The 24,373-nt window shown below is 40.6% G+C and overlaps 1 protein-coding gene across 1 annotated transcript in view; it reads left to right on the forward strand.

Annotated features, from left to right (window-relative positions):
- Positions 1–24,373, forward strand: part of csmd2 (CUB and Sushi multiple domains 2) — a 284,867-nt gene that overhangs the window by 129,558 nt on the left and 130,936 nt on the right. Inside the window, exons 6-12 of the mRNA XM_050034139.1 lie at positions 3,639–3,751; positions 5,975–6,052; positions 10,523–10,610; positions 11,804–11,928; positions 17,657–17,778; positions 20,578–20,681; positions 22,708–22,820. Coding sequence (XP_049890096.1) covers positions 3,639–3,751; positions 5,975–6,052; positions 10,523–10,610; positions 11,804–11,928; positions 17,657–17,778; positions 20,578–20,681; positions 22,708–22,820 — 743 coding nt within the window. The remainder of the gene's footprint in view (positions 1–3,638; positions 3,752–5,974; positions 6,053–10,522; positions 10,611–11,803; positions 11,929–17,656; positions 17,779–20,577; positions 20,682–22,707; positions 22,821–24,373) is intronic.

The raw sequence follows: 24,373 nt of genomic DNA on the forward strand, positions 1-24,373 counted from the left end.
GATGAGTGCTTTAGATAAAGGGCCAAGCTGTAAGTCAGGGGTAGTTGGGGAATGTTCAGTGCAGGAAAAGGACAACCAAGTGTACACAAATTTAACATTGATAATGCAACCTGTCCTGTTGGAAACCATGTTTCCTTGAAGGCATATTAGACAGGTAGGGTTGGGCGATATGACAGTGTATATCATGTGACGGTAGAAATGGGTCCACTGATAGAGATTTGGCAGTATTGGTTTTGCCGTGGGAGCAATTCAGGCCAGGATATGTAGCAAATCAGGGCTGGATTCCTGTTTGATTGCCTAATCTCATGAATTCATCGGCCTCGTAAGGTCACATGATGAAACACGGCAGGGGGATAGTGAAGTTGTAAATACAGAAACCTGCAACACTTGAAATTATAGTTCTCAGAAACCTTGAAAATTCAATTTAAAAAAGAAAAGTTTTACTGTTTTGAGTCTTTTGTTAACTCAGTTGTTTTTTTGTTTCTTTCAAAGCTCCAAATAAAAGAAGAAAATAATGGTATGGTTATTTTATACCTATTCTTAATTGAAATTAAAGAACAACAATTGCAGGACCTTTAATTTTATTGCTGAAAGATGGTAGGATTAGTCTCTTCTGGGTTAAAATCACTTGGTGGATGGTCAGTGTTAAGTATTTTTTGAATTATTAGAAGAAGCAGAAGTGGTTTGTGTGAAGCAAATACAAGATGAACTGATGAGGTGAACATAAGCAGCAAAATAGCCGGTGGGTAATGCAGTACAGAAGTCTCAGTTCAACATTTTCATAGAGCTTCTGACTTTGACAGTGTCGCTTGAGCAAGTGAGCTTGTGGAAAATGTTGCTCACATACTGTGATCAACAACCTCTCACAACACCCACTTTTATAATCAGGCCTTTGACGCAAGTATAAAAAGGAGCTCCCTCGCCTGGAGAGAACATAGGGTCAACGCCATCCGTGCTCCTGACCCTGACCTTCACCTTTTGTGACTTGAACATAACCGTTTGATTAGTGAAGCCTTCCCTCAGTCGAAATCTCTTCACCAAGGGTTGAGGTCACTTGCGTCACTGACTTGTAAGTGAGGGAATTGTGGCCACACCTGCGACACGCTGAAAGCAGCCATGGGAAACAGCAGGAGACTCGCTTAAGTTTCATCAGTGACACACTGTCTCTTCTGCACTCTGCTCCATCTTCCTGCTGTCTGCGTGCAGTGTGGCTGAAGAAGCTGAATCACTGACATTTTGATATACCATCTCTCTTTCTCATTTAATCATTGTCTCATTTCTAGCATGCGCTTTGTCCTCACTGCTGCCCAAAACTCTTTCAAAAAGTCCTTTCCACTCTTTCTGTCTCTCCCCCCGATCCTTCAGTTGAACTTGTGTTCAGCTCAGCTAGTAAGTTTAGCTACTGTACAGTGAAGCTGACGCCCCACTGCAGCAAGAGTTTACTTTATAAATGGATATAGTGCTCTGTTTTTACTTTTTTAAATAAAGCTTATTCTGTCTACATCTAGAATCCTACATGATTTTAATTGATCCTCAGAGAGCTCTGCAGTGCAGCCAGTCTTTGGTATCTCCACCAAACACCCTCTCTAAACTCAGTATCTCCTCTTGGTAGATCCCTATCTTTTTTTTGGGTTGGAACTGTGTGCTCAAAGCTGTTTTATTCCTTTGTCCTTGTGGCATCAGTACCCCAAAATTTGTTTTTGCATTCAAAGATGAACAGTTATTAGCTTGCAAGATGCGTCGCATACCTATTTAGAGTCTAGTTCTCAGTTTTATTGAATTATTTAATCGCATTTCCATTTTGCTTTCTCTTTGCTTATTTTCTTGTGGTATTAATAAAAGCTGGTTGGAGGTGAGCCTCAGTATGTATCTACTCTGTAGAGTGAATTAGTAGGTTTGGGAGGTGGACACAGTTGGGGAAATGTAATTTACAGATGGACGAGTGGAATTTATGCGCACATTTGTCTGATTTGTCTGTGTGCCTAGGCATGGAGGTGCGCATACTGTATGTGTGTTTATGAGTGTGTGTGTGTGTGAGAGAGATTGTGTTTGTGTGTCTCCAGATAAAACATGATGTGTTCCCAAATGACTTTGGCTTTAACAACTAAAGAAGTGCCTGGTAAGCAACAGCCCTCATTAGCATACAGATCAGGAGGCACTATAAGTGTTTGTGAAGTATAATTCACCATTGCTTTTTTCAAAGCAATAAAAGGAGTGTCCTTTCTCTGCAAATGCCACTGCTGGTCTTTCCTGCTCCCATTTTTTATTGGGCCACAGTTTGGTTAAGAGTCGTTAACATTTCAGTTCCCCTTGAGTACCAGACCCTCCTTTTAATAGATCTTAAAGGTGTAACATTTTAACATCTCTAACTCAAGGCCACATTAATTTTAAAACATTAGGATAATTACCATAAACAAACAAGACAGACACCACTAAGACTGGCAGCTTCTGCCAGCCTCTATAATATATTGTCTGCTATTGTGCTTGACTTTATTGGAAATCTGATGGATTACATATTTGCTTTATGGCACAAAACAGAAGCATGAGCAAGCACAGGTCCAAGCTGATAGAGTGAAAGAAAGATGTCAGAGATGTTACTTTAGGAAGAAATGATGTGCATGAAATACAGCAATCAATCAATCAATCAATCAATCAATCAATTTTATTTATAAAGCCCAATATCACAAATCACAATTTGCCTCACAGGGCTTTACAGCATACGACATCCCTCTGTCCTTATGACCCTCGCAGCGGATAAGGAAAAACTCCCCAAAAAAACCCCTTTAACGGGGAAAAAAAACGGTAGAAACCTCAGGAAGAGCAACTGAGGAGGGATCCCTCTTCCAGGACGGACAGACGTGCAATAGATGTCGTACAGAACAGATCAGCATAATATAGGAGGATAGCAGGATACAATATACCTAACACGGTAACATTTTCTACTCCTAGCTGATTGTGTCCACAAGGCCATGCCTGGACACAGTAAATGAAATGAATGGATAAACTAAAGACCATCCTGCGATGGGAATACTCCAGCTGCATTTACAATCAGTAACACAGCAATTGCAACTTAAAACGAGTGTGGACAAGGAGCATAAAGTAGGATGCCCAGTTACTCCTTCCTTACTTCCTACCCCCTACTTCTGGCCCCCTAGCATTGGGCCACACCCATCTTATAACTCAGCCTTTATTTTGTACTCAGTTGTGACGCTATCGCTGTGACATAAGCTGTCCAAAGACACCTGTATGTATAAAGTAGTCAAAAACACTTCTGCGATAGTTCCTGCTACAAAAGCTGTCACCAAGACCTCATTTTGCCATGATGACGCACACACTCCAACACAGACTCAGAAGGTGAAAACAATAACAGCTGTCGCGACGTTGGCGGCTGATAATAAATAAAGTGACACTGAGATTATCTGAAACAAACAGTGTCATTTTCTACTGTCCATGTACTAAGGAAGTGTATCAGTGGTTATGCTGATGCCACAGATGGCACTGGTACATACCTAGCCTTTGACGTTAAAACCATTTATGGGTGTACAGGATATGTGAAATATGACAACAGTCTGCTTCCTTCATATTTGCTTGTTATGTGCTAAAATGCTAATAATCTCTCTCTGTTTGTGTGTCTGCAGGTTCACTGGTCCCAACCTTCCCTCACCCATCATTAGCAGCAAGAATTGGCTCCGACTGCACTTTACCTCTGATGGCAACCACAAGTTAAGAGGTTTCAGCGCCCAGTATCAAGGTGAGATGAAGAGAGGTTTTGATGTTTGAAAAAAAACAACCACTAATAATGTGAGCCAGGTTTAACTTTGGACAGGAGGGTCTGCATATAATTGCTGTATTTTCATATTTGATTTAGATCTCCTTGGTAAGGTAAGGATAAATCCTAATATTTATGGTGAGCTGCCACTGAACCTTTCTCTTGTAACAAAATTAAAGTATAGTTTCCACTTGAATGTGAGAAATAACAAAAATCTAGTCATTGACAGCCTTGAAGTGAAACACATTTGTACTCCTCAGAGGACAAACTAAGTGGCACATTGCCTTGGAATTTGCTGAGCACATTCTTGCTCCTAAACAACGTTGATGTTATGTTAGTGGCTTTTTATTTTGCGCCACTGTCAAGACAAAAGGAAAAGGGGGCTCTTCCCTTTTCTCTATTTTGCCTCCCCATCTCCCCTGTCCTCCATCCTCCTGCGTGTGACCCTGAAATCAATCAAAATCGATCTCTGCGAAGTATCTCAATTCCTGAAATGTATTTTGAGGAGAGAGGAGGCTTGCCGGAGGAGCTATGAGCGGGAATGCACACGTGTATCATTTGCGAAAGTCTTTTGGCACCCACAATGTATATAAAGAACACGACACACAGCTGATAATGCAGCTGGGCCGCACATCATATTTAATTGGCGTTGCCTTAAAACGACTGTTACAAAGCACGGGTGTCTAGAAAGCCTGTTGCCTTGACTCCTCCTTGCCTATTCTGCTCACATCTCAGGTGGGAGGGAGATGCAAGGAGAGGAGGCAAGGAAAGGAATTGAGGAGGGAAAAGAGAAGAAGGGAGGGAACAGTCATTATGTTTTCAGGTCCAACAAAAAGGATTTGAAGACTTATTATTAGAGGGCCACGAGCACACATGGATGCACGCACACACACACATACACTCTCCCGTGCATGACCAGGGAAAAAAGATTCAGTTCATCAACAAAAAAAGGTGATCTATACTGATCTCACCTTCAGTCATCACCTGGAAATCTAAGAGATGATGGGATGAAAGAAAGAAGAGAGAAATATGAAATGAAGAGAGATAGAGAGACAAGGCGGTGAGCCTATGGGTTTACAGGTTCAGTGTTAGATAAATATGTTTAGAAGATGAGAGAGAAACAGGAGGCTAATACTTTAATTAGATTAAACACTCCTCCATCCCCCACCTCCCACCAGCCATTCTCATCGTGACAGTTGTTATGATTCCACAGCAGCAGCAGCAGCAGCAGCAGCAGCAGCATCTCGAACGATAAAGCGGCTGTTGGTTGCATATCTTCTTTCGCTCTATTTCTTTCATTTCTTCTTGAGTCGTCTTCATCGTACGGGGCACAGGAAACAGCCCCACCCTATCAAACCCTGCACTTAATAGCTTAGTTTCCTTACTGGAAACATAATAATACCTTACTCCTCCTACTCTAATCACAAATCTGAAAAGAGCCTCTGTATTGTGATTTTCCTTTCAGACGTGTAATAAATAGACTTTTTGACACACAACTGAGATTAGTTTTGAATCACAATGCAGCTGAAACTGAGCAAAGGATAAAAACACATTTATGCAAAACAAGTAAAGTTCCATTGTCAGGAACCGTCAAAGTAATTAAATAGGATGAGTGTGGAGGGGTGCACAGACAATGCTGATGGTGTTTTTGAAATTGGCGAATAAGTATGCATTTAGATGAGCCTTCTACTCTGCTGTGATGGCTTTGCTTTTTTATTTTCTCTGCAATTATCATGAAACTCAATAATTTAAACCTCATCTTTTTATTGTCTGAAACTTAGTGGCTTTGCCTCTCATATACCGTGCCCTGTAATCCTAATCATCTAATAATAATAATGTTATTCCCCGCACCTTTCTGTGTGAGATGCAAAGAAATTGTAAATTGTTGAGCTCTCTTCTTCTATGTAAACTAAATGTGTCGTTTTTATGGCGTAACATCAAACAATTGTATGTTAAGAGTTGGGTTTTATAGTCAAAAAGTTCAGTCATTTTCTCATTTGACAAGTTTTAGAAGAACTTTTTATTTAATGGCTTTGTCAAAACGGCTCTGAACATATGTGGAGTGGGTGTGGGCAATGGTGTATGGAACATTACATATTATATACTGTATCTGCTGTAGACATTTAGACACTGCTGAAATGTGTGGGTGTCATTATTTCACTTCCTGCTGTCTCATATGTCTCTCTGCTTTGTTTTCCCTCACAGTGAAGAAGATGACTGAACTGAAGTCTCGAGGTGTAAAGATGTTGCCGAGCAAAGACAACCACCACAAGATATCAGTGTGTAAGTTACAAAATTTAACTCTCAAATAAGCAAGAAAGCAGGAAATGAAAAGTTTCACTTATCCAGTACAGTGTCCCCTGAGTTATCAAAGGAGAAAGTAACTCAACCCTATCCTAAATGTTACCTCAAAAGAGCTATATGTGACATTCAGAACATCAGTGTAGCAGCAAACAGTCGTGCAATATGCTATATGCTATGCTATAAAAAGATACAAGAGAGTATTGGCATCCTGAGCAGAGAATGAAGTCAGGCCTGCGCTGTGTGTGTTGTAATCCGAGCTTCTCTGTTCTTTGCTGTGGTTTGCATGGTAGTGCATGTAACACCCTGTGTGCGTATCCCACTGGCTAGCTATTTGCCGCCACTTTGCAATGCACTTAAGCCCCGTTTCCACCAAACATTTTCAGTATGGTACCTTTGGAACCAAAAGTAATCCTTCAGATATGGTACCTAGTTTTCCACTGCAAACTGTATCTTTAAATGTGCGTGGGGTTGTTGTCACTCACTGGTCTGTCCAGGACTCACTGTATTTCTGCACCCCGTTTCTTGTCCACAGAACGAGGCTGCACGCCGACATTTTCAGAACGAAATAGCTCAAAACAAAACAGGCTGCAGTGAGTCTCTCTCCATGGGATATTTAAAAATACTGGGTTTGTGCAATTAGTCCTTCTCAGGCAAGCTCAGGGGTTTAGTGTTGCATTAGTCCAATGCTACGCAACGCTTTTCTTGTCTCCGTGTGAGAATTACAATATATGCAGTTCACATAACCCGGCCGAAATTAATATATATAAACGCTTGAAGATCCACTCATTACTAAAAGTGTCTGTCATATAAAAACTAAAGTAATGGTCAAAGTTGTAATATAGAATATTTAAGGCGTGTTGATTGAGTCACGTCGTCAGCTCGTGCATTGAGTAACATTACGAGTTAATGTTCCACCTTAAAAATCCCGGCACAGTGAATTTAGTTATTTTTTCTTTGACTACAGCTGCTGCAAGAGGCAGCAAAACATCCTTTCATTGCATATTTACTACTACTACTAACCAGCCACAACTNTGTTCTTTGCTGTGGTTTGCATGGTAGTGCATGTAACACCCTGTGTGCGTATCCCACTGGCTAGCTTTTCTTTGACTACAGCTGCTGCAAGAGGCAGCAAAACATCCTTTCATTGCATATTTACTACTACTACTAACCAGCCACAACTCAGCCCTGAGCAAGGTGACCCTCCGCTATTGACCAATCAGACTGCAGTGTTCACAGCTCCACCTCTTAGTACCAGATCTGTGTGCTAGGTACCCCAACAGAGGGGGGACCAAAAATGGTAACAGTTAGGAACGGTTCCATTGGTACCATCCACAGCTTTTCACAGTAGAAACGGAAAAAAAGCGTACCGAACTGAACCGTACCGTACCGTACTGCTCGGTGGAAATGAGGCTTTATATGGCAGTTACCGCTGATAACACTATCCCAACCACAGAGACCGAACAGTGTCATGATGGAAATGTGATGCCCACCCTCCAGTTGCCCCACATGTTAACACCATTAGCACCTTTAACTGTTTCCACTGTTAGCACCGTTGGCTGTTAGCTGTCGCTTAGTCATCTCCATGTTGAGAGCCATGTAGAGGCAATCCTGGCTCTGACTCTCATCATAGATCTTCTCTGGATGTCTTCAACGTCATTATACACGTGTGGACCTGGCAAAATAGAAAGCACCTCTAATTTAACTTCTTGTTGATGTTAACAGTGTATTTTTATCCTCATGCGTCTTGGATGAAAACTTTTCTTCCCACTGCACTGCAGAATGACACCAGTGTCTATCATGCTATGAGTTCGCAGTGCTGTTAAAGGCTTAAGCATTTTGCTCACGGAGAAGCAGCAGGTATGGCTGCAGTAGGAAGTGAACTCCATAAGAGAAAAGGCAACCCTGACGCAGTGAATATCCCTGTGAATTGCATCAGTCTTAAAACTGGAACAACAGTTGTCTCCACTTGTACGTCTGTCTGTTGGAGAAGATGCCAGGCAGTCCTTTTCACCAGTCTCAACTTTTGTTCAAAGTCATTTAAAAGTTTTTTTTCCTCCACTCCTTGGCTAGAGAACAGGGTGAATGCTGACTGCTGTAAGAGGTACAGACACAAAGGACGCAGAGTCTGTGCTCGAGATGCAGTTCTAATAGCAAATGGACAGCAGTAATTGCATTGGTTGCTGTTTTCACCATGGCAGTCTTCCTTGCCCTTGTTCCGTCTCACCCTCCGTCTGAGCTCGCCGTTCATTATCCCATTCAGCTTTATTTGAACATCTGTAACATTAACAACTTGACAGCCATGAGTCACCTGACTGGAGCGACACAGAGGGATGTCGAAGGGTTTAAGAACAACCTGTCGAACAAAAAAGAGGTGCATTAATGGTAATCCTGCCTCAAGGCCGTTTACAATTCATTTTATCCTCTTCTACCTCCGACTTTATCTTCTGCTTTTAATCCACACGTCTCTTCACTTTCAATCACTTTTTTCTTTTTTTCCTATTAATTGCATTGCTTTAGTGCTTTTTTTATTCTTTGCTTAACGTGCTTCCTCTTTAAAACTCCCCGTCTCTAGTATTTTGTTTTATTTGATTTGACCGCCTGTGACTCCTTATCCTTATATTTTGAGATTTTGGGCTAGTTTACTCCTTGAATATGTATTCTTTCAAACGGCTGTAAAGAAAACTTTCAAATTATACATTTAGACGTTTATTTTTCTCCCGAATTTACCAAAAAGTTAGCATTGTGCAGTGTAGGCCAATATGTTTATTAGAAATGATCAATTTTCATGAGCTTGAAATATACTATATTATTATTACTAAGGGCCTGAACATTTATTCTGTTTGTGAGTAATTGTTTCCAATAGAAATGTATTAAATTCCCCTATGCAAATCTTTGAATGCCGTTTTCTCAAAATGAGCTTTTTGTCATACTCCAAGTTGAACATCTCAGCCTCTGTAGCACCTATGTACATCAAACTTTCCAGTTATACACCTAGCTATATTCTGAAGATATTTAAAGAGGGATTTGTTAATAAATCATTCCTAGCCTGATGTATGTGACATTTTATTCACAAAAATATGGCAAAAATCGAGTTTTTTTAAGGCTATGGACAGTATATTTTGATTTTCTAGGTAATAAAAGCAGATATCCTTAAATCCCTCTGTAATTTTGTTTTCAGCTTATATGCAAACAAAATGAAAAAATAATTTTGCACTTGGCTTTATCAGATGCTCAACTTTATCTTCCTAAATATATGCAAATTAGTGCATATTAAATGAGATAATGACTCATTTGCATAATTAAACATTACAATTTTTAAAAACTTGTAATACTTTTTTTTTTATACTATTGTAAGTAATCAGCTGAGGAAGTTTCATGATGATATCTGTTATTTTATAATTTTACCCTATTCACCTGTAGTGTCTCACCTTATGAAAAGTTATTTTTTATACCAAACCAATGATTAATCTGTATGAATATATCAAAGAGTCAACTCGTAACATGCAAAAATGTTGTACTGGTATTAATTCCTCACATCTTAAGTAATGTTTGACCAGTACTGGATAATGACAATACTTGTAAATGAACACTATCCCCAACAACTGAACTGCAAGGCTGGACCTCCGTCATCACCTCACTGTTTGCTGCAATAATCAAAGATTGAAGATACAGCATATCCTGTAAAGATGTGAGTAAGATGTGAGTCACAGTCACATATTCCCGAGTTAGTCACCACGGTCCTTTTTTTTGCCATTTTTGTCATTACCTCTGCTGACATCACTGAGCCTTGGTTATTGCCTCACGTCGGCAACCTGGCCAATGAGCAGGTGTCACATTGCTTCAGCCCTGCAGTCCTGTGACCCCTCCCGCTCAGTCAGATGGGCTCTCCTGATCAGCCAAATTTATTTGACCCCCTCTGGCACTTTGCCTTCCACTGTTTTGCACCCAGTGACATGATTAGACAGAGCATCACCAGGAGGGTGTAGCTGGTAAGAAATGTTAAGCAGGAAAATCAGTGTATGCCAAATTAATTGATGTACACAAAACTAGCACAGTGTAAATATCAAGCCTTTCTTGCATGACATTCAGAAAAGCCTGGCAGCTTAAATTCTGCTCGGCTATTTTTTCTTTTCATTTGTTCTGTAATGATAAAGTGACTATTGGCCACCAGAGGGCAGAAAATTAACTATAAATACACACATATCAATGAGCCTTATTATACTTAATCGAGTTTTTATGTTTTAATGGGAAACACGCATGTAAAGACTTTTGAACAGACACTTAACAAAGCTAAACAGGTAACGTTGTGACAAATAGAAGTCCAGTATTTCCACTTGTAAAGGCTGGGGTGTGGTAATTTGTTTAGATATTCCCTTTGTTGAACAACCTGTACTTTACTCTTTATCACTTCTTCTCACTTGTCTTCTTCTTTCTGTCTTCTCCCATTAGTGTCTCAGATGGGTGTAGCGCAGGGACACAACATGTGTCCAGACCCGGGGATCCCGGATCGGGGAAAAAGAAAAGGCTCAGACTTCAGGTAAAAGCAACCACGGAATGATTTCATGAGCAATTAATTAAGTTTTTGCTGAGTAGATGAAAGATTCCTGAACAAGAACAGGCTGATTGACACACATAGACAATAGTCAGAAAAGATGATTATCAGGTTTCTAAGACCGCGAATGGTGACCCTATTAGTCTATATTAGCTGTATTACTATATTGGCTTGAGCTTTACAGTATAAACACATATGGCTTGTGAAAAAAGGAAGATAATTTCTTTCAATTTCTGTTCTTTTTTGTGGATATTGCATTTATTAGTCTAATTTTTCTTTTTTTAAATGTGACTTTTGTCTCGATTCTTCAAATAAGTTACTTCAACACAAGGCTTTCAGTTTTCTAATTCAATCGTCGAGGCCTAATTAACTTGTGTAAGTAGTACAAGTGTGCTCTGTGACCATTTACTTTTTGTTCTCTCATTGTCACTTCAGTTGTCTAGTGTTTAAATAAAATAACACCAAAGTTTTAATTAGTTCCACCTCCACTGTTTCCTGGAAGAGGTGTTTTTTAAATTTAGTTTTCAACTGTTTCAAAAAGGTACTTTTGTAATAATCAGGCAATGAATGTCTGAAATTCCAGTGTTGGCATTGTGCTTTGTTAAAATTCATTACCAAATTTATCCCGGAATTATCTCCAGTTTCAGCGTTAAGCATTTTAACTTTGTTCACAGTTGAGATTTAATCAGCAGTGAGCTGGGAGGAAACGATCAAGTGCTACAGCAAATCAGGGACTGCATCTTGAAATGTGTTCTGGCATACAGCACATTACCCAATGTCATGCCCCATAAAGCCACTGCAACCAAACGTGATAGAGAAGTGTGTGCTCTAAAACAAATACCCTACCATTTGAGCCACTGCACACTAATAGGCTGCCTCTGTGGGATGGCAGTATTACCGGTGGGATTACAGAGTTTCATTCCTGTCAGAGCTATTGTCTCTATCAGTGGTCAGCTGTAACACAGACAAATAGGCACCATTCGCCTCCCACCATGCAGCACTTTTGGATATCACACCCGCAAAGTCTTGGAAAGTATATATATTTTTTCTCCAGCAGTGAACATTTTTTCTTGGTACTCTCACCCCATGTGCACTCCCACTGCTGAGAGGTGTGTTTTTTTTACAGGGCAGGTTTGTGACGCCGATGTGTTTTTTTTCTGTATGCAATCTAACTGCAGGCGAGGAGCCACGGTGCATTTCTCCTGCGACGAAGGTTATGAACTGCAGGGCTCAAAGAGCATCAGTTGTCTCAGAGTGACTGACAGCTATGTAGGCTGGAGTGACGACCGACCCATATGCAGAGGTAAGGATTGACATGTAGGTCGTGCATCTATGCACATGTGCAGCGGTGGTCATCGAAATGTAACCTCCATTTATATTTGCATACTCATGTACACTGATGTTGACGTGCTTCTCCTGTGCTGTCATTTTGTGTAAATGCCCCGTCCATTGTCTTCTGTTTTGATAAAGTATTCACCATTTTGATGCGACTGGCCTGACTTTGACCTATGGCCAGCATTCTTTTGCTTCCTGCTGTTTAGCCATGCTGGCATGGAGCTGCCCATCACTCATGTCTTCCTCACTTCTGACCATTTTGTGACAGGCAGGAAGAGCGGTCAGGCTCCCTGTACAGTATCTCCAATGCTCATATTCTCCTCAGTTTCAGTTTTCAGCCTCACTGAACTGAATTAATCAGAGCAGATTAGATTTTTGACTTTATATATAGTGTAATTGGTTTAATTGATGGGTATCTGACTTGTGGAGTGTATTCATTGGAGCAGGACATATTAATGTTTAACTTTAACTTGGTGGTAGTGTTCTCTTAGAGCTTAAAAGTGAAAAAATCCTAAACCCACTACCCAAAAATTCCAATTATTAGTAAGGCACGTTCAGCACACTGGTCCAAACTTTAATGCTTAATTTTAGTAGACTACACAATGCATATCAAAATGTTTAAACGCAGTGTTTTCTGGTAGGGATTCTTTTTGGTTTCAATTCAGCAGAGCTCTGATTGTCAGTATTAATCTGAAAGCACTCGCGCAGAGAAAAATAGTCAAATGAAGTATCTTTGATCAGTGCAAGGCTTCGTGTTTGTAATGACAATAGCTCAGACTGGCAAAAAACAAAAAAAAGAAAACACACAAAAAAAATGAGCCATGGTATTTTAACAATGCTCTGTGTTCCACCAGCAAAGACAATGTGTTATAAAACAAATAGTGAAGCATTTAGCACAGGCCAAAATTAAAGCCTCTTAATCTATATGTTTACAATAACAATGTATGAGATGACATTGTGAAAACAATGCAGCAATGTGAATGGGGTTCCTCTGCTTAGTTTCATCTCAGTATTTAGCTAGCAGGAGTATATGGTGTATGAAGGGATTTGTGTGCCGCACTAGAAGCCATTAAAGGAAATGACCAGTTTAGAATGAAAATACAGACAGTACTTACTGACCCTCATGTCGACAAGAAGTCCAGTGTAGTTTTTTAATCTACAAAACTCGTTCGGGGTATCGGAGGATAACAGCTAGCCGAATTTTTCCATACACTTGAAGTGCATGGAACCCATGTCCAAAATCATTTTGAAAATGTATAAAACTCTGCTAATGCTTTTCAAAAACATCAGAACGGCTCATCCGTCGTAATCCAAGTGCCCTGAAGCCGCGGTGTGCAAAATTGACTTGAAAAGACATAATTTACTCCACTTTTATAGCGTAATTTCTCACCGTGGTCAGTTAGCCTGCAACTTGTGAGACTCGAGAACAAGAACGTCTCTAAACGTTCTTGAGTCTTGTGCGAGTTGCCATGTAAACACAGCACGCCTGCAGGCTAACTGACCACGGTGAGAAATTATGCTATAAAAGTGAAGTAAATTATGTCTTTTCAAGTCAATTATGCATGCTGCCACTTCAGGGCACCTGGATTACAACGGATGAGCCATTTTGACGTTTTTGAAATGCATTAGCAGATTTATTACATTTTCAAAATGATTTTGGACATGGGTTCCATGCACTTAAAGTGTATGGAAAAATCTGGCTTGCTGTTATCCTCTGATACCCTGAACGAGTTTTATGGATTAAAAAACTACACTGGACTTCTTGTCGGCATGAGGGTGAGTAAGTACTGTCTGTATTTTCATTCTAAACTGGTCATTTCCTTTAATTCACTAAATTCGATGTGAAAATGTGCTGTGATTCCCCGCTGCCCGCTGTAATTGCTTCCAACTCCAACTGTTTACAGTCCTGTAATGTTATCCCCACCACAAGCAGTCATAATGTTTGTCAACTCAGCTGCCTGTTCACCAGTGGAGACTGAGCTCTTGTGGCGCGTGATGTGCACTACATACAAAATGTCCTCAACACAGCCTCTCCATGAATATAATAGAAAGATAAATGTCTTTTAAAAGTATTGAAAATCATACTGCTGGGATTATATCCTGCATTACCATAATACCTTGACCCCACCCAAGCCTAACCACTAGCCAGTAAAGATGACAGAGCATTAGCATCTGAAGAGACGTATTTTTCTCTGAGGAGTTGGTGAAGACCAAAAACAGAGCTAAAAGAGAGCGAATATTGGATTTATATTCACCAGGTACTGTTTGCTAGCAAGTTTGCCATATACACTTAAATGATGATGACATGTCAACATTGTGTTCACAGCTTGTTTCCACTGCCCCAAATTGTCCACAAAAATCAGTCAAAACTGGCAGGTGATCACTTGTTAAATCGATTCAACAGTTCAAAATGCTTTGTCATTACTGCCTTGTAATTAACAAATGCTAAGATAACTCTAAAAGTTTAAAGTAATTAAAACAAACACTTCTGCAACAGCTCTGAGATTGAGAAAATCACAACATGAGAAAGAGCATTAACAGAACCACTTATATGAAAATGTCTTTGAGATAAGGGTAAGTAATGATGGACCTGCACTAACTTGTTTATTTTCATAAACCTATACATACAAATAGGGGGATTTTCATCCATGTTTGCCTTAATATGTAGCAGGAAGATCTATATCAACCATCTTGCACCAGTTTCCCCATTAGGGTTTCCGAGCACCCTAATCTCAGAGGGATTTGTCTAATGTAATCACCTGCAGCATCCGCATAAACTTCACCTATAGGCCCTCGTTGTTACTCCACTTCAGTTAATGCATTCTCATAAATCCAGCTTTCCACAGGTACCCGCATTTTTTCTTTTGTCTTGGACTGATCCGATTGTACCAAAATTAGATTACAGCACAAAGGAGTGGGTGGCATGATCTCAGATAGATTATATGGGTGGGTGGAATGAGAGGAAGGGGGTTGACAGTGCTTCATCTCATCTGAGCTACTGTCAGTCACCTGCATTTCAAAAAAAATAATTCTGGTGCTTTGTGACACCAACCATAGTGATGAAGGCCTTGTTCTGACACGTTTGTCTACTCTTCCTCTTTGAACTAAAAAAATAACAGAAAAAAGTGATTGAGTGCAGGCCAAAGTATCACATTCAGTTGTTTTTCTGATTTATGTAAAGAAACATTCGAGATTGACACAACATCCACATCGATGTCAGTCAAATTGCTCTTTAAAAATATCTCATTCCATCATTCTCATTTAACCTTTGCTACTGTGTCTTTGTTCTGCTTCAATAAAGATTAAACATCATCCAGGAATAATTGAATCTCTGTATCCTTAATTAGCATTAGTCATCATCAAATTGTACAACACTATCAATAGCACAGGGAAAAAATTCATCTCTGGCTGCAAATTCGTTCTCCTGATATGAAATTCAGTTCTTTCCGGTCACACCGAGATCCCGCAATTGTTTTTCGTCAGGGACTTTGGTTGTGAGGTGGCCTGTTCCACTTTCATGTCTATCACTGAACACAGCGGGTGGGCTGTATCAGGCACAGTGATCCCCATGATTAAAAAAAAAAATAGGTGGATATGATAGCTTCAGTGGACATCCTTTCTGCTGTATTATTTTCATTAAGGTCACCCTCACTGTCAGCACAACTCAAATTAATTACTTTATTCTCCCTTTAACTTCGCCAAAGTTCCTTTTTTCATTTTAATAGGGGTGATTTGGTGGGAGAGGGGTGGAGCACGGAGCCACTGAGTGGGGCTTGAGCACCCGAAGGACCTCTCTGAGACGTAACTCATTAAAATTTGGGGAGCTGGTTCAAGCCCTTTCAGGTTATCCCCACATATGTACACACGTACACTCTCACTTCCCTTAAAGTACTCATTAGAAATTCTGCTTCAATTTGAAGGGGTGTTTAACAGTTCTGCCATGCAGACACCCTCGGGCCTCGATAAAAAAGTCACATTGTCCTTTAAAGTTTGGTTTGCTAACTCCTCACCTACTCTATTAAGTGAGAATATCACAGTGTGATGCTTGATTTGTGTTTTGTTATGTGTATTTTTATCCCCACAATAAAGTCTCCCATGCATGAGCTATACTTGGGCAGTACACAGAGATAATAATGGCTGCCTAAATTTATTTTAAAACATTTTAGGAATGGCGGAGGATCATCTGTCATTGTCTTTGTTTTATTATAATAATAAGTTAGCCTGACAATGTCTACAAAACAACTCCCCAGTATATCTGCGGAGAAACAGTGTGATTTATTTGTATTATTGAATCTTCCATTAGTCTTTTTTTCATTGTGCCACATTAAATTGGCAAGTGAAGTGTTTGCAGAGAATGCACAGCGGATGATTTTGTTGAGATGGCTCTTAGGTTTATAATTTGATGATGGTTTAAAATAAGGACAAGCCATCATTGCCAGTCACTTGCCAAACAGCTTCAACAACTGCTTACTGTTTAGTCAGGAACATTGAAAGAAGTTGGTAGCACTTTACTTGAAAGTATCTACACAAGGGTGACATGACAATGTCATAACTATGACATGACACTATCATGAACTTGTCATAAACATTATGTACGTGTCAAACGTTTATGACCGCTGTCGTTAAGTGTCATTCAGTTTTTGTAATGACAAGTTGACATTAAATTTGTTTGGGATGTCCTTATTATGACAACTTGACATTAACCAGGATGACATTACAAGTTTGTCATAACAATAATAATCATTATGTCAACTTGTCATAAACACAAAAAGAGGTGCATTTCTTGTTAATGTCAAGTTGTTATGACAAAGACGTCTTCTGGTAATGTCACTTTATGTCAAGACACTGTCATGAACCTGTCATCAACGTTTATGACTGCTGTCATTAAGTGTCATTTGGTTTTTGTAATGACAAGTTGACATTGTTTGGGTTGTCTTGATTATGACTTGACACTACTCAAAGTGACATTACCAGATGTTGTCTTTGTCATGACAACTTGACATTAACAAGAAATGCACCTCTTTTTGTGTTTATGACAAGTTGACATAATGATTATTACTGTTATGACAAAGACAACTTCTGGTAATGTCACTTTGATTAATGTCAAGCTGTCATAATCAAGACAACCCAAACAATGTCAACTTGTCATTACAAAAACCGAATGACACTTAATGACAGCAGTCATAAACGTTTTTGGCATGTACATAATGTTCATGACAGGTTCATGACCGTGTCATGCCATAGTTATGACAGTGTCATGTCACCCTTATGTAGATACCTTCAAGTGTACAAATGCATTTTCAGTCATTACAGAGTTGTATTTTGGCAGCTCTGCTCATTAGGATTCTGTTTAGGATGCTATCCATGTCACTTTGTAGAGATTGAGGTGAGAGTTTGGAAAGCCCCCACAGGGTTTTTATGAACAGAATACAGGAAACACAAATAAATAATTGATTACACATAATGCACAAGGCAAAAAAATGCAACTGCAAGTGTGAGTGATAAATCTATCAGGTGGAGGCTGAGGTGATTGAAGGATGGATCAGTGAAACTTCCACTCAGACAGCATCACTACTTGTTCAACATGCAATCCAGGAGCTGGTTAAACAGATGCTACGTCTTTTGTGGTTTATTAATGAGAAACAGTGCGTTCAAACTGTCAAACATGTTCCTCTGTCTGTGTCTTTCCCTTGTAGCACCAATGTGTGGAGGTCAGTTGAGAGGACCCAGTGGTGTCATCACATCCCCAAACTACCCGGTCCAGTACGACAACAATGCGAACTGCACTTGGGTCATCACAGCCACAGACACATCAAAGGTAAAAGTCATTAAATAGGGGATTTAAAGGGACAGTTCACCTCAGAATCCAGAATGCATATTTTACCTCTTACCTGTTGTGCTATTTATTAATCTAGAATTTTATGGTATGAGTTTCCAAGTGTTGGAGATAACAACCGTAGAGATGTCTGCCTCCTCTTGAATATAATGGAATTCGATGGCACGTGGCCTGTAGCAATGTCTCTTTCCAATAAGCATGTCTTGGTTACTTAAGAGACCTTGTCATAAGCAGTTGCGTGTAGATACTAATCTCTTTCTTTCTTTCTAGCTCCATGATGCTAAGTGAGCTAGCTGTAGATACACACTTTTTGAGCGTAGATACGTATGGCGCTTTTAGCATCACAAGCCAAGTGCCATCTACTTCTACATTTGAGAGAAAGCAGACATCTCTAGGGCCGATATCTTCAACTCTCAACAACTCACACTAAAACATATTTAGATCTAGTTATCTAAACTACAAGTTTCGTCTTTGATTTTGAACTGTCTCTGAGTGTGATGCTAATTTAGCTTTGCTACTGTAAGCGCCTGTTTCCAGCGGTGTGCCAAGCAGTTCGTTTAGCTGCCAGCAAACTGACAAGCAGTTGACTGGTGTGTTTGCACCTGTACAAGAGGAACTTGAGAGGAAGCTCTTCCCTGACACACATGACTCATTTTATACTTTTGATAATTGTGACAGGACATTTTGGGGGCACCATGTGACAGAAGCGCTCTCATAGAAAAATGTGAGACATAAGTGAAATGAAAGGGGGGGGTAAAGGGCACTGGAACTGGGCCAACAGAAGACAAAGCGAATTGTTAAAAAACACCTGTGGTGAGAAAGAGGAGAAAAGAGTAAAAAAACTAAACTGACAGAGGAGTAATGGAGAGGTTTAGAGTGCATGCTCAGAGGATATCATGAAAGTGTCATAGCCACTCTGTTCAGACCATTGACTTTGGAGTTGTGTTCAAGGCCACCCAGCTGCTTTCCTGCCAAATATCCTTCACTGAACTCAAACAAAATGGTTTACAAATCTCTTCTCTTATTGCACTATGTCAAGTTAAGGAGAGGCTATGTGAGGTGAAAGGCGAGGCAGAGGGGGTAATCAGATGCAATGCACACCTACCCAGCCCCACCCTTCGCTTGCATGCATACAAACAAACACGTAGACACCCTTGGGTATATCCGGCGGGCAGCTTGCTGAAACAGACAACGGTACTTTGGGCTGTCTCTGGCGCTGTTGTCTGGGCCAGATGAAGATGGAGCGAGGCTGTTCTTCCTGTTTAGAGATGTAATGGGCTTCTATTCCTGCCCGTCCGCATGGGCCCAGCCAGAGGAGACGTTAGGTCAGGCAGGAGACTGAGGCGGAACTGCATAGGGAGGTGGGTTGGACGTGACGCAGCTCTTCTAGACCTAAATGCAGCCTCATGACATCATGACTAATGTGGGTTCTTGTCAAGTGTTGCTTCTTCATGATGTCCTGAAGGTACAGAATGCAGCTGTTTTTCATTGACAATCTTTTAAGTGCTTATCTGTCAGTGTCAGGGACGCGGGGGTCTCTGTTCTGAAGCATCCAAAATGTCAGACATGACGTCAGAGGTGGCAAACAACATAAAGTATATATATATATATATATGGCTGCTGTGCTTTTTTCCGTGCTTGTTTATTCCTCCCCCCTGTGTGCCTCACCTGTTGGCTGGCAGATGGGAGATGAGTTTTGTGGTATGAAACTCTATTTATCTAGTGATCTGACCTATTTTGCCTACACACCATCCATCTCTTCTCTCCACCTTGGCAATTTTCATTAGGCACTGGGTTTAACATAGGACAGAATGCAATTTGCATTTATATAAGCTTTTTCATTAGGCCCGGCTCTCTCGGCCCTCTGGAAACATTAAGAATTTGGCGGAAATCAGTGGCAGCCAATTTACAATCGGAGACAAAGACAGTCCTGGTTTTGCTTTCTATTTATTTATATTTTAGTCTCCCACATTACTCTGTTTTTTGTCTTTACTTATCAACATTTTGCACTATCATAATCAAACCTTTTTTGTCTTCCTGTCTTTATTAGAGCTGCCCCTTACTTGCTTCAGCGAGGGCATACGTATTGATTTCCTTACCTTGTTCTGCCTTCTCTTCCCACGCTCCCACCTGCAGCATAGAAATGTGATGAAATAAATAGCTCTGTTTTTCCCTCACTGTTAAAATCCAATACATAAATCTTTTGAAACTTTTGCGTCACCTTTATGATGCATAGATTCACCTTGTGGACAACCTTAAATTCCCCCGCCACATCTCCTGATGCGCTTAGAGTCACTGTAAGTTTGGCTTAATAAGCCACAGAGGCATCTGTGACCTGCTGATTTGATGAGCAAGAGAAGGGGTCATGCAGACCGTCTGGCAGGTAATCAGATATTTGATTAGTGGGAGAGAGTTCATAATCAGCTGATAGGAAGTCAGTTGTAGAAAAATATACACGGACAGTCCCATATAATTGGATGGAACTCTTCAAACTGATAATATACACACAGGGGATAAAATAATGAAGATTAATGAATGTTGAGAGAAAAAATGGTAACGATAACGGGTTCAAGTTTTCCATATAATCTGCACAGCTGGTACATATGTGTTGATGGAATTGTGCCAGACAAATATTCAAAAGAGACTGATAGATGATGGATGGATGGACAGAGTGGTAGAAAGTCACAGATGGGAAGGGGTCTCTCCTCTGCACCTGGTGTCAGGAGCATTCAAGCATCTGCCGTTTATGGTTGTCTAAGCAATGTCCCTTCTGTTGTCCAGGTGATCAAGCTGACATTTGAGGATTTTGACCTGGAGCGAGGCTATGACACTCTGACGGTGGGAGACGGCGAGGTGGTGGGAGACCAGAAGACCATCTTCCACGTGTGAGTGACTCCTTCGACCTCTATCTTTTTGCCTTTAATCTTCCCCTCTCTGTTCTCTAACTTGTTCTGGCTTTTACTTTGCACCGTCGTCTCGAGCAGTCATTTTCATTTTCGCCACTCATGTTCCATGTAATCATATTCCGTCTTTTGCTTTCTCCTTCCTCTTCACCTTTCTTCTTTTTGGCACACTTGCCTTTTCTCCTCCTCCACTTCCCTGCAGCGGGCAGCACCCCTTTCTCTCTTCCCTTTACCCTCCAGCCCTCCTCGCTCTGCTGTACTGTTTCTCTTTCGTTTCATCACCACCTGATGCAGTAGTGCATGAAAAATAGATGCCGCACCACATTGTCAATCATCACTCTTTTCAATGTTAAAAACAAGATCACAGCCATGTGGTGCAGCATTGCGAACTGCATATTGATGCCCCCTAATGGAGTTTGCGCTAGCAGATGCTCCATAACAATTCACAGGATGTTGTTATTAATTGTGCTGAAATTTACCACCTTAATAAAGTTTTTATAGATCAATTTTTATGCAAGACTGCCTTGCCCGGGTGGGAACTGGGAGGTGGTGGGAGATAAATGAGGGAGAGATTTGTGGAGGAGGGGTTTGTTGATAAGTGAAGATGTTCCTCACTTTAACAGTTTTGTGCACATACTTGCACCACACACAAACACTGGCAAAGACCTAATCTATTCAATTAAAGACTCCCTCTGCCCTCATGGACTTCCTCATGATACAAAAGTGGAGTGAGCAGTTCAGTCATTGAGATGGGATGCACTCTTGCACACAAACAAACTAGAACAATTTAGGACCAGAGAATATACTGCAGCTATCAACACGGTGTAATGTAGGACTGTATTTTTTGTGAATCAGCAGTGCAGGCAAGCGTGCGCAGGGTGTAGGGAATTGTTTTTTTGTAACTATAGGGTCAGAGGCATGTAACCCTACTGCAGCACACTCATAAATGTGCTTAATAGGTAGTGAGTCACCGCCAATCAAATCCCTTCTTTTCGCTTGAAAGACACAGTGCACTGACAGTTTGATAATGGAAGAGAACAATTTGGTGCGAGTCCACCACAAAAGTTTTTCCCACGGGGAAAATGATGCCCTTGTGTTGGAGGAACATAATTGTCACGAACAGATAGACTACCTTAAATAGGCCACCAACAGGGATGGTGTTTTAGACAGTAATAAGCGCTTGCAAGTGAATTTTATCACGCTGAATTAGGTTGGATGTTGGATAACAAATCCATACCTGCAAACCTGTTCATATTAATTAGGAATAATGGAATTGTATTGACCGATAAGGCAACACGTCTTTAAAACATGTGCTGCTAAGCTTTTAGTTTTAGTTTTGCAAACAGTACAAGAAAAGCGAAATGCAAGACTAGATACCGGTAATCTGGACACACTTCATATTGCATCTTTCCTCTCACATCTGCATAGACAAGTTCACAGAGACTCACCACAAATTACCAAAAGGCTGCAGGAAAGGATAGAGACAGTGCTTCTTTACCACTCCCACCACCCTCTTTGTGCCGTCACTAAAATTAGAGCCCTTAATCACTTACTCCACAGCTATACACTTCCTAATTAGAGTTGGGGGAATTACTATTCAAATAGGATTAAATTACTTCTGTGGCATTGACTGATCTTGCCTTCATTTTCCACTTTCTTGTCTCCAACTGTTTTGAATTAAAGGGTTAGGGTGAAAAAAAAAGAGGTTTCTCAGAATGGAATTATCTGCAGCAGTTTTAGAGCACTCTACTTTGATGAGAAAAGTCAGATAGTTTAATATATAACTCAAGGTGTTGTGTTTTTTCTCTTCGCATGAAAGTTTTTTAATGATGCAGTGGAAACAGAGCCTCTGGCTCTGACTGCAGTAAGTGCAAACACTCCTTATAATAATTGAAAAGAATAAAACCCAGGTTTCACAACTGACGCACCTTGCAGCCATGCTATATTTAGTAAAAACAAATATTCACAACAATCTTAGAAGAACTTGTCCTTTTGTCTCTTTGTGCAGCCTGTCTGGCACCACCACTCCAGACCTTGTGGTTAGCACCAGTCACCAGATGTGGCTCAACTTCAAAACAGACGACACCAGCGGCTCCCTGGGATTCAAGGTTTCCTATGAAGGTGAGGATGCTTCAGATATTGTGGTTGTCAGTCAGCGGGATGTGCCGGCTTGCTGGCTGCATTTTAAAAACTCTTTGTTTGACAATCTCAAATGGAATGAAGTGTCTTTTTTTAAGTCATTTACCCTTGTGCACGGTGGCTCATTGCTCAGAGCTGACAACACGGGCACTGACAGAACACATTTTGCTCCAGTTGACTGTAACATTATTGTCCTTCCCTGCATTTATCATCATGAGTTTAGTTTCAAGAGCGGAGGGGTCAGAGATGCTCCATCTGTCCCATCTAAGACTTTTGTAATGAAGCTTAATAGCGTCATAACAAAACAGGCGTGGCGCTCGCTGCCATGTGAGCTCCTTCTGCCGCATCGCATGCTGCATCAACAAATTACTGCTAGAATACAAAGCACTTAAAGGAAACATACTGTTCCAAGCACTCAGTACAGTCAAGGACTATCAGAAGTAGCTGGTTCTATTGCAGCTATGCACAAAGTCCCCCTCCACTCAAAAAAATGTGTTTTTCTTAAGTTTATGTCCCCTAAATGTCTGACATTTACTATACTGACTTGTATCTGCGCAACGTCTGTCACTAGAGAGGTGTTTTCATGTTCCTCCACTGAAAGGGGGCAATGTTTGTGCATTTCCCTAAAATCTGATATTCAAACATACCTCAGGCAAACTAGATCCGACATGTCACTAATACGAAAGCCAATCGCTGTCCAATATGGGAAACACATATTGATGGGAGCAGACTGAGACCACCAGCGCAGAGCTAGGCTTAGCATTAGCCTCGTGAAAGTTTTGACAGCAGTGTGCAGTTTTTGGATGTAGACTGGACCAATGTGAACACACTGTAACATCGTAGCAGAAACTGTATGTTTCACAACCACAAACATTTTTCACATGGTCAACCTAGACCGAGTAGCACTGGAGAAGGTGTAAAGCGAAAACAAAACCTACCACAAGCAGTGGTGGTTAGCAGGGGGGGACCATATCCCGAATGTTTTCATTAGCGTAAAATCACCTGAAAATAAGATTTTTTTTTATTACCTTAGAATGAGCAGTTTACTACCCAGGTCAAACAGAAATGGGAGAGGGAATCAGGCCTGGAGATATCTGAGAATGATTGGAATGATATTTGGGAGGGACAAACTAGGACTACCAATTCAAGATCCTGGTGGGAGTTCTGCTGGAAAAACATATGAGATGAATGCTGGAGGCTGTGTGGTAAACCAGTGGCGGACCACTTTCACATTTTTTGGGGATGCCCACTAATTTCTCCATATTGGCAAGAGACTGCCAAAGAAAAGACGAAAATCTTTGGAATAGAAGTTGACTGTTCCTTTGTCATATTGTACTTTGGGCAAAACTCCAGACAATCTCATGACCCAGACAAATACCTTTACAAAGTACTTTTGGCCACAAGCAAGAAAGCCATCACACGGAGATGGCTACAGGCAAGCCCCCCTTCAAAGGATGACTGGATTGCAATTATTGAAGAAATTCACTGGATGGAGAAACTTACCTTTTCTTTAAGACTGCGATTTAACCAATATA

This window comes from Epinephelus moara, chromosome 22 (genome assembly GCF_006386435.1).
Source record: "Epinephelus moara isolate mb chromosome 22, YSFRI_EMoa_1.0, whole genome shotgun sequence".
NCBI classification, from domain to species: Eukaryota; Metazoa; Chordata; class Actinopteri; order Perciformes; family Serranidae; genus Epinephelus; species Epinephelus moara.